Below are 11,597 nucleotides of genomic sequence, written 5' to 3'. Positions count from 1 at the left end.
AAAAACTGAAAAGTTGAGGCCTCAGAATGAGGAAAAGACACACTGACAAAAAAAAAGAGTTGGTTACTTAAGGTCTCAGCTAATCAATATTACATCACTGTAGGAGTGGGATACGAGGATAGCGGTTTGAGAAACAGACAAATTTTGGAATTAAATCACCTAAAGCCTTTTATAATTATAAACATTTCTACGCGCAAGCCCTTAAAACATGGCCGAACTAATAAAAGGCTTCGTCTGACATAAAAAACTGAAATAAATCTGACAGAAGGTGGCAGAAATCAGTGCATCAGTAGAAAAGCAACACAAGGCAAACAAATGATTGTGACGGAGGGAAGGAGGACCAAAGAAAAGTAATATACGCTACCTTCACACTTGCAATAACTTCCTTATCTTGATTCTTGCTGACCCGTTCGCCTATCATAGATTATTGTTAAGGTAGTATAAGGGAAAGGTATGTTTATTATTATGCCATCAACAAGGCTTAAATAGGAGTCATAATACAATAGAAACTTGCAAGGCAAGTATACGGCAAGAAATAGGAAAGACATAACAATATGGAAATAGTATAATAATAGCTTAAGCATAATAATATACGGTATTCCTAATACCCCCCTCAAGCTGGAGCGTGAAGGTCGAGAACGCCGAGCTTGCGGAGAAGAGTATGAAATTGCGGGGCACCTAAGGCCTTGGTGAACATGTCCGCCAGTTGAGTTGAAGTGGATACATGAGCGGTTTTGATCAAACCATCAAGGATTGCATCCCGAATAAAATGACAGTCGATTTCGATATGCTTTGTGCGCTCGTGATAAACGGGATTCTGAGCAAGGTCAATGGCGGACTGACTATCGGAATATACTTGCATAGGGTCACGTAAACGGATGTCAAACGTGAGAAGAAGGCCCTTCAACCACTTCAATTCACAAACAATATTAGCCATGGAACGATACTCGGCCTCAGCGGAGGACAAGGAGACCGTGTTTTGCTTTTTAGTTTTCCAAGAAACCGGGGAACTACCCAAAGATATAAACCAGCCAGTAACGGATCTCCTGGAAGTCGGGCAGGCACCATAGTCCGAATCGCACCATCCAGTAACACTCAAATCGCTATCTGAGCGAAGTAAAATCCCTTGACCCGGGCTCCCCTTTAGATAGCGAACCACGCGGAGGGCAGCGGAGGGCAGCGGACATATGTTCCTCACGAGGTTCATGAAGAAAACGAGAAAGGATATGGACAGCGTAGGAGAGGTCCGGGCGCGTCACGGAGAGGTAGACGAGTCTCCCAACAAGGCGCCGGTAAGGCTCGGTGGTGCTTAACAGTGGTCCGGTAGCTTCACCGAGCTTATGGTGTTGTTCAATGGGCGTTGGGGCAGGCTTACAACCCAAAAGGCCAGCTTCGGAAATAATGTCAAGGGTATACTTGCGCTGACTAACATAAATGCCCTCTGAACTTCTTGAAATTTCGAGACCCAAAAAATATTTGAGCGGGCCCAAATCCTTCATATGAAAACACTTTCCCAAATACTCCTTGAATTTAGCAACAGCGGAAGAGTTGTTTCCCGCAATGACCAAATCATCGACATAAATAAGAATAAATAGTCTAACCTGGTCATGCGAGTAAGAGAACAACGAATAATCGGAATGAGATTGGGTGAACCCATATGTTTTGAGAGCCGTAGTGAGCTTTGCAAACCAACAACGAGGAGCTTGGCGTAGACCATAGAGGGACTTTTTCAACCGACAAACTTTGCCTTCCTTGCCACGACTAAAACCAGGAGGGAGTCTCATGTAAACTTCTTCTTCCAAGTCACCGTGTAGAAATGCATTGTGCACATCCATTTGATGAAGCTCCCAGTTATTTATAGCTGCAACAGCTAAGAAAGTACGGACGGTAACCATTTTGACCACCGGGGCAAATGTTTCACCATAATCAATTCCCTCAACTTGATGATTCCCAAACACAACAAGGCGCGCCTTCAAGCGCTCTATCGTTCCGTCGGACTTATACTTGATTTTATAAATCCAACGACAACCAAGGGCCTTTTTTGTAGGAGGGAGATCGACAAGCTCCCATGTGTCATTTCTTTCAAGAGCATCAATTTCTGATTTCATAGCGGCACACCACCCTTCATCACGAATGGCGTCTTTGAAAGCGGGGGGCTCCACGCCCTTAGTTATAGCTGCCAAGTAAAGACGCTGTTTGTCCGAGAATAAATTGCAATTAATATAATTTGCTAAGTGATATGGCGTACCTGAGGACGACGACGAGGTGGGAGAGCTCGGTGAAGTAGAGGACGGGGATGGACTATCAGTAGTGTCAAGTACATAACCACTAAGTCTTGAGTTCGGAAAACGAATGCGATGACCCCTGCCAAGGACAGTAGCGTCGGCATTAACCCCCCTGTTTCGGGACTGTTTGTAGCGGCCTCTGTTTCAGTATCAGAACCCGAACCGTGCGTAGTGGCTGAAGCGGGACCAGCAGCATCAAACCCGGCACTGGTGGTAGGGGTCGGACTAGTACGCGGGGAAGAGGGACCCGGATCAGTGGAAGGGGGCACATGGAACGGTTCATCAGTCAATGGCGGGTCAATATCAGGTGGAGACACGTTTGCTTCATTAGTCATATAAGGGAACTCGGTTTCATGAAAGACCACATCGCGGGAAACAAAAAATGAATTTGTTTCGAGGTCATAAAGTTTCCAGCCTTTCTTGGTAGACGGGTAGCCAACAAATATACACCTTCGGCCTCGTTTAGCGAACTTGTCTCCCTTAGTATTTTGATTATGGGCAAAGCACAAGCACCCAAAAACACGCAAATTCATGTATGACGGTGGTGTACCAAATAAACATTCAAATGGGGTTTTTCCATTGAGTAATGACGAGGGGGTCCGGTTAATTAAGTAGGCAGCAGATAAAACACATTCGCCCCAAAAAGATGTAGGTAAATTACCTTGAAAACAAAGGGCACGAGCGACATTTAAGATATGTCTATGCTTGCGTTCGACACGACCATTTTGTTGGGGCGTGCCGACACAAGAAGTCTCAAACTTAATCCCATGAGAGAAAAAATAACCGGCCATACAATTGAATTCTGTCCCGTTGTCACTTCGAACTGTTTTGAGGGTTTTTGAGAATTGAGTGGCAACCATATTAATAAAGCTCATAAACATGTCAGTAACTTCCGTTTTATCAAGGAGCAAATAAACCCACGTAGCTCGTGAGTAGTCATCAACAATAGTTAAAAAATAACGTGCACCACACGATGAAGGAGTACGATAAGATCCCCACAAATCACAATGAATTAATTCAAATAAATCCGAGGCACGCTTATTATTAGAAGTAAAGCTATGACGATGTTGTTTTGCATAATGACAAACCTCACACACTAAATCCTTGTTCGAATTCAAACTACTAAAGAAAGGAATATGCTGCACTACTTTATTCGACGGATGACCGAGACGCCGATGCCAAAGATCAAAAGTGCCTCCCTTTGTCACGCTATTCAACACCGAAGTTCTTGTCACCGCACTAATCCAATATAGTCCATCCCGTAACTCACCGGCTCCAATCGTCGTCCTCGAGGAACGGTCCTGAATAAGACAAGAAGATTTAGCAAATTCAAAACATATATTAGTGTCCGATGCAAGTTGCGAAATAGATAATAAATTGCACGTTAAACTCGGAATATAGAGCACGTCATGAAGAGTAAGAAACTCATTTATGTAGACTCAACCAGTTACAGTGGCCACGATTTGCTGCCCATTTGGTAAACAAACGGGTCTGCCAATTATAGTTTTATGGTCTTCCAAGCATGACAAGGTACCCGTCACATGGTTAGAAGCTCCGGAGTCAAGTATCCAATGACACGTACCACTTAGGCGCTCGGAATTGAGGAGAGAATGAGCTGAAGGACCCATTACTGCATTGGCGTGAACAGCTTCTTTGTCACGTCCAGTCCCCGAAACAGAGCCAGTAGCCGAGCCGTTACCTCCTGAACCCGAACCAGTGCCAGTACCTGTGTTATTACCACCACGGGAACCGCTCCCAACCGATGACCGATAGCGACGATAGTCGGCCAGAGTGCGTGGCCTGTCTCCCCACCATTCTGGAAAGCGATTAGTCTTAAAGAAACAGTTAGCAACATCATGACCACGGGTCTCACAATAAGGGCAGATCAATTTCTGATGACGATCACTCCGCTCCTTCTCGCGCTGAGCACGCCAATCAGGGCGAGAGGAAGACAAGGCAAACGCTGCAACATCACTGGTATCCGCGGGCGTTGTCTCTGCCCGTAAGCGTTCTTCTTGTAATACAACATGATAAGCACGACTAAGAGTCGGGAGGGGATCAAATTGAAATTGTTGAGAGCGGATATTACCATACAAGGAACTGTCGAGGCCCATAAAGAATTGGTGGAGACGTTCGTTATCTAAACGGTTAATCGCATTGGTTCCAATATCACACTTACAATCTCCGCATTTGCAAGCGAATGGCGGTTCATGGACAATCAACGCATCCCATAAGGTTTGTAATTTACCAAAATAAGCAGTGACATCCATACCTTTAGTTTGGACACAATTCTTCAATTGAGTTTTGAGACTGTGAATTAGAGTTGCATCAACCACAGAAAATCGAGCCTTCAGATTGGCCCAGAGAGCAGCAGCATCTTCACCGTAAGGTATGGTGGGTAAAAGCGCCGGATCGATCATATTCCGAATCCACTGCACAAGCGTGCAGTGAACAACCTCCCAGTTGTCAAGAGTCACCGGGTCGGTAGGCTTTTTCAAGGTACCATCAACGAAGCCGAATTTTCGACGAGATTTTAGCGACATACGCATCGATTTTTGCCAATCTTGGTAATTGTATCGGGTTAGCATTATGTTGGAGATTTTTGCGCTAGGCACATCATGGGATCCAAGATAATAAGGACTAGAAGAGTCGATTTTAGGGGTGGGGGTGTCATCGTCCCCTGCCATGTCGAGAGATTTGATGATTTTCGTGATTAGGTGCTTTTTAGGGTTAGGGTTTGATTGTTGTGGAGAATCCCTGATACCATGTTAAGGTAGTATAAGGGAAAGGTATGTTTATTATTATGCCATCAACAAGGCTTAAATAGGAGTCATAATACAATAGAAACTTGCAAGGCAAGTATACGGCAAGAAATAGGAAAGACATAACAATATGGAAATAGTATAATAATAGCTTAAGCATAATAATATACGGTATTCCTAATAATTATTCAGTGGCAAACAATATGGTCATCTTCACCCTAAAAACTTGAGTCCTAAATTTCCGGGCTCTTAAGTTTGGTGCAATCATCGATGCTCAGGTAACGCAGGGAAGACAATAAACAGGTCGGGAAACTCATTTACTTCTTCCAAGCTCTCCACACTCTCCTGGACGCATATATTATGAGATGTTTGAGTTGCGGACTTAATAAAGGAACAAACATCATCTTTTCGCAATAGTTTTATACTGAGATACTTTAGTAGAGGAAAACAGGGAGATGATACTCACTCTACGCGTGCTTAAGGCAAAATAAAAAATTTCATTTAAAACATTATATGAAATTACTCAATTTCATATAAAAATGGGTCGAGTCTCAAATTAATTGTCGAAAATGGGTCCACGTAGGCTTGGTATTGACGAAGCTAGTGAGTGGGGTCAAGTCGCCATGGCGGGTGGCGACTTGTGTCGAAGTCATGTTTGCACAAAGAAGGAAGTTTCCAAGAAGAAGGACCATCAGTCCAAAACGCCAAGGGGGTGGCGACTTTGAGCTTGGTCGCCGACTGAGATGGCGACTTAGATACGAACCTAGCTTCGGGTATGACGTGGACCCATTTTGGGTAATTAATTTGAGATTCAACCCATTTCGTTAAATAATTGGTGAAAATCGCCTATTTTGGGAAAAAATTCCAATTTTGTAGATTAATTTTACAATTTCAATTTTTTTTTTTTCCGAATAGAATACAAGGATGAAAAACGTGAGAATTAACTAGTTGCCAGTTTAAAATCGATAGGTAATATGCAAGAAAATACACAATAGTGCCATCATTATTAACATACAGTACAATCAATAAAAAAGAAAAGTGGTCTAGAATGTAAAATGGTAAACACAAATACACGATAAAATGATGGCGTGGTAGTAAACAATTTGCCATGCGTAAGACTGGCCTTTCACTCAAATTATGTACTAAAAATGAATCCAAATCAGAAGAAAATTATGACCCTTCTAAGAGTAAGGTAGTTATCAAAAGAACCATTTTAAGTTTACGGGTAGTAAAATACTAGTTGTGCAAACTTCTACCACAACTTCCATGACAAAAAAATGGAGAATTGATTCAAGGTAAACTATGCATAAACTTATGTTAGCCTATTGTGTTACTACTCATTTATTTAAATTCATATACCTCTGTTTATTTCAAGCTTGCCTGCCTATCTGCTATCGCCCATCTTTGTTCATGTTGCTAACTTTCAGTTTTTTTTTTTTTTTTTTTTTTTTTTGATTAGGTAAGAAAACTAGATTGGTCCTCTAGGGTAGGACCAACCTATCTCATCCTTTCGAATGAGGGAGGTAAGTTGAAGCCACCGGCCATCGACCACTCGAAAGAGTTGAACATGAATGTCCAACGAAGCCATGAAGTCAAGAACCTTGTTGGCTTCACGAAAGCAAATGTTTAATTATCACTTCATCGAAAAAATGAAGGTCTAATTTCACATCCTTGATAATACTAGAAATTTCCCACATAATTTGCCAAGTACCTCGAATCGAGTTAATAACACATAAGTTATCACCCTCAACAATTAACTTTGAGATTCCTAATTTTATTTAGCCGCTAAAATACCTTCTTTTAAAGCAAGTGCTTCCGCAACAAGGATACTATTGGATCCGCACATTTTTGCTCCCAACAAAACGACTTTACCATTGTGATCTCTTATAGAATATCCTAAAGCAGCTTTATTACCTTCTATTCTCGATCCGTCAAAATTTAGCTTTAGGAAACCGTTTGTAGGTTTTTCCCACCAAATCTCTTCCTTACTAGAATTGTTTCTAGCTGACTCTTCTACTTCGGGATTGTTGAGATCCTTAAATCTAGTCACATTCCATGTCTTAGTGCTATTATTACATAAAGTAATAAGTTTTGTCGATACTTAAATTAACATTATTAAAGATAATATCATTTCTATGGAACCATGCATTCCACCAAATAAAAATAATCTTTATAAAGTCATCTTTTGGAATTAAATCCTTGAGATAATTAAGTTTCGTTAGAAAATTTTGACTTGTAATAGTGCCATAATTTGACAAAAACTCGTTGAAACTAATAATGTTCAGGTCTTGGACGACAGACCCAATCAAGGGACATTCGTAAAAGAAATGATCTTTGTTTTCAATAGGATTGTTGCACAGAACACAATGAGGTGGGACATCAATATGACTCTTGAGAAGTCTACTTTTTGTTGGAAGGCCATCAACACAGGCTTTCCAAAGAAAAAATTTCAATTTAGGAGGAATATTCAATTTCCAAATCCACTTAAATTCACATTTGTCAAGAGCTTGATCGAACAAACCTTGCGCTAACCAAGTTGCTGTTTTGGTAGAGAAATTTCCATCTACGGATAACCCCCAAATGAGGGTGTCTGGAATATCATTATGTGGCACTGGAATGTTAGTAATTTGATTAACAATATCGTTATTCACTAAACTGGATAATTTACAAATATCCCATTGCTTGTCAGAGGTTATGAAATCTTTAACCAAAAGATTAAGATCACTAAGTTATTATCATCATCAACCATATTGCTTGTAAGTGGGTGGGAAAAAACCCAATTATCAGACCAAAACTTAATATTGCTACCATTACCTACCTGCCATCTCAGCCCTTTTCTAAATAGAGTCCGAAGACTCATAAGTTTACGCCATTGCCAAGAAGAGGCTGAATTAGGCTTATGATCAAAGAGTAAACAATTTCTCAAATATTTTTTAGATACCACTTTGACCCATATACTTTCCTTATCCATAAGAATTTTCCATAAAAGTTTCATTTGAAGAGCTTTATTAGTGCGGAAGATTTAATTCCTAAACCACCAACCGACTTTGGTAAACAAACTTTATGCCAACCAACCAAATTAGGAGAACGTTGGGAAGGATTCTTATTCCAAAGAAAGTCTCTATTAATTTTATCTAGTCTATTATGGATCGATGAAGGGAGGAGGAAGCTTTGCATCCGAAAAGTTCCTTCGAGGCTAAATTAGCATTGACAAGAACTAGTCTACCGCTGAGATAAAGAATTCGCTTTCCATTTCGATAATCGAGTGCAAGAAGATTGAACAATGTTCTCGAAAGTATTTTTAGTCACTCTACTATCAATTATAGGACATCCTAAATACTTACCCAAATGAGCTTCCTCGTTCATATGAAGAATGCCTCTAAAGGATTCACGAAGAGAACGCTCAATATTTCTAGTGCATTGAAAAGTGGATTTGTCAAAATTAACAAATTGTCCTAAATCGTGCAAAATTTATCTAAAATAGACTTAATAGTTCTACAACTCTGGTTAGAGGCTTTAGCGAAAATTATAGTGTCATCCGCAAAAGTGAGAAAAGGAATTTTCTCCACTCCGGATCCAATTCTAATACCAATATCACTAGAGCTAACATCACTATTTTTTTGTAGAGATCTTGCTAAAATCTCAGCGCACATAATAAATATATATGGCGAAAGTGGGTCTCCTTGTCGAATACCTCGAGTGGGTTTAAAAACGTCTCCCGGTGTTCCATTTACTAACACTGAGTAAGAAACAGTGTTTATACATGCCATAATCCATGAAATCCACTTAGCATTAAAACCCATTTGTTTAAAAGTTTCCTCGATAAAATTTCATTCTAGTCTGTCGTATGCTTTCTCCATATCAAGTTTGATTGCAATCCAACCTCCTTTGCCTTTCTTACGTTTAAACGAGTTAAAAATCTCGTGTGCTAAAAGAATATTATCTTGAATGAAGCGATTAGGTGTAAAAGCACCTTGAAACGGGTGTATAATCTTATGCAAGACACTTCGAAAACGATTAGTCAAGATTTTTGCAATAATTTTATAAATTGTTGAACAAAGACTAATCGGGCGAAAATGGTTTGTTGTTTGAGGATTTTCAATTTTAGGGATCAACGCTATGAAAGTATGATTTATTTCTGTTAGTAATTTCTCGAATGGAAAAATGCTAAAAACAAACTTTAGTGATGAATTTCCTACAATATCCCAAAGTATTTTTGAAAAAACTCGGCAGAAATCCATCGGGGCTGGGCATTTATCTCGGCTAAGCTAAACACGCTTTGTTTAACCTCTTCCATACTAATATTACCCGTAAGAAATGTTTGTTATCTTAAATCCGTAATTAAGCCACTAATAGACTTAAAATCCTCATTCTTGTCGAAATTACAAAGTTGATTTTTTGTAAACCTAAGTTTAAACTCGTCAGAAATTTCTTGTTTAATAAGTTCTTGATCAGTAATACAAGCACCATTCTTATTAATAAACTGCTTAATACCATTTCTACTACGTCTAATCGTGGCATAACTTTGAAAAAACTTGGTATTGTTATCTCCAAACTTTGCTTTGGTTATACGAGATTTTTGTTGCCAATAAACACGTTTATATTCAAGGAGGGCATCACGCTTTATCAACCATCTTGATTCCGCTTCTTCTAAAACGGCAATATGAGATGAGCCAAGTTGATTTTGAATACTCTCTAACTTTTTTTCAAAGAATTGAAAGTTGTCTAAAAATATTTCCAAAGGTAGATTGATTCCATTTCTTAGCCTTTTGCTTTAGTAATTTGCATTTTTGAGAGAGACAGAACATATAAGATCCACGAAATTGGTACTGCCAACTACTTTTAACCATCTTAGTGAAGTCATTTCGAAGAGTCCACATGAGTTCAAAACGAAAAGGAGGTGCTTTTTTATGAGCTTGCTCATGAAATTTCACGGAGATAGGACAATGGTCGGAACTAGTGAAAGCATGGTGCACAAACTGTAAGTTTGGATAACTACTAATCCAATTTGGAGAGGCTAAGGCTCTATCTAGAATTTCAAAAACATTTTCAGAGCCATTTTTCTTTTTTCTCCAAGTAAAAAAATTACCGGAAAAGGGAAGGTCTACACAATTTGTATTGTTTAGGAACTTATTTAGTCTCACACAACGCGCATTGGTAACTTTTGCACCACCTTCTTTTTCACTAGGACTTTTAATCTCGTTGAGATCTCCTAGTAATAAGAAAGGCAACTCAAGGTTTAGGACAAAATTTTCCAACTCACTCCAAAAATCCGCCTTTTCAGACGGTTGAGCTGGAGCATAAACGAAGATAAGGCAAAAAACCAAGTTATTCTGTAAGTCACATACTTCACAAGCAATGAATCTAATTGACTTAAAAAGGACATTTATCGAAAAAGTCATGGAAATAGACTCTTTCCAAAATAACCAAATACCACCCGATAACCCAATACTCGGAATAAAATCGCAGTTATTAAAGCCAAAACAGGCCGTCGTATAAGGTTCTGGCTTTGATGTTGATTTCGTATCACAAATAGCTAATATTTTAATACCATTGGACGAGCTAAAGAAATTAAGCTCCTCGGCAAAATTCTTTCTTTTAGTACCCCTAACATTCCAAAATGCAATATTCATTTGGATTGATAAAAATGAATCGAAGTAGCTCAAAAAGTGTGAAAAGAAAGCACACAATTCTTGCAGACTTGAAGGCAGTCGTACCAAAGGAAGAAGGTTTCGCTTTGTACAGACAAATTAAGAAAAAGCAAAGAAAAGCTACATTACTTGGATAACAAATCAAACTAAACTCACTTCTAAGATCGATAGTGAATTCACTGACTGATAAACAAAAGACGGTGGAAACAAAAGCTTCAGCAAAATCCAGGAAACAAAACAGAAGCTTAAAAATCACCATCGGTGTTGCTGCAGCAATACTAACTATACCACAAACAGCCTCACTAAACAACAAGATAAAATCTTTGAGAAGAAAATCATAGTACCAAGGGGAGAGTATCTTAGAATTAATCGACAAAATTAATCCTTGAACTACAAAAAAACATTTCAACAAGTTGTTAAACCTTACGGGCCAACAACGAAAGATAATCCGAAAAGATGCTGCAGCAAAAGTCATAGAATGATCCAAAAGGTGACAAAAAAAGGTCACAAGCAACCATAACCAAAAGCCATCCTTTGCAATGTTACATGTACTATTGATTGTAGTAGCAAAAATACAACTTTGGAAACCAAACTTGGTTCTAGCTGAGACAACAGAGTCCCAATTAAGCTTGAAAAACCCAAGAATCTGAAAGTCGTCACTTCTCAAATTATGAAGATAAAAGCTAAACCAACAAGCAAGATATGATTGATGATCAAAGATTTCACCAAAACTGAACAGGCACACTAAATTTGGGCAACAGAAAAACACCAGATTATCAATGAGATAAAAATCATCAAACTTTCAGTTTGGTCGTACACTCGTACTCCTTCATTTTGTGAACCAATGGGTTAACTTAAGACAGCTTTCACACTCGATTAAAATATAAAAAGATTGTGAG

The 11,597-nt window shown here is 39.2% G+C and overlaps 1 protein-coding gene across 1 annotated transcript; it reads right to left on the bottom strand.

Moving 5' to 3' along the window:
* Positions 1 to 3,592: 3,592 nt before the first annotated feature.
* LOC141611156 (uncharacterized) lies at positions 3,593 to 6,587 on the bottom strand. Its single transcript, XM_074429610.1, has 2 exons — positions 6,407 to 6,587; positions 3,593 to 5,392 (listed from the first exon to the last, which is right to left on the bottom strand). Exon 2 carries the CDS (start codon positions 4,970 to 4,972, stop codon positions 3,725 to 3,727), a length of 1,248 nt encoding a protein of 415 aa, XP_074285711.1. The 5' UTR covers positions 4,973 to 5,392; positions 6,407 to 6,587; the 3' UTR covers positions 3,593 to 3,724.
* Positions 6,588 to 11,597: the final 5,010 nt, after the last annotated feature.

Source organism: Silene latifolia, chromosome 11 (assembly GCF_048544455.1).
Source record: "Silene latifolia isolate original U9 population chromosome 11, ASM4854445v1, whole genome shotgun sequence".
NCBI lineage: Eukaryota > Viridiplantae > Streptophyta > Magnoliopsida > Caryophyllales > Caryophyllaceae > Silene > Silene latifolia.
This window is presented reverse-complemented; position numbering and strand designations above follow the sequence as displayed.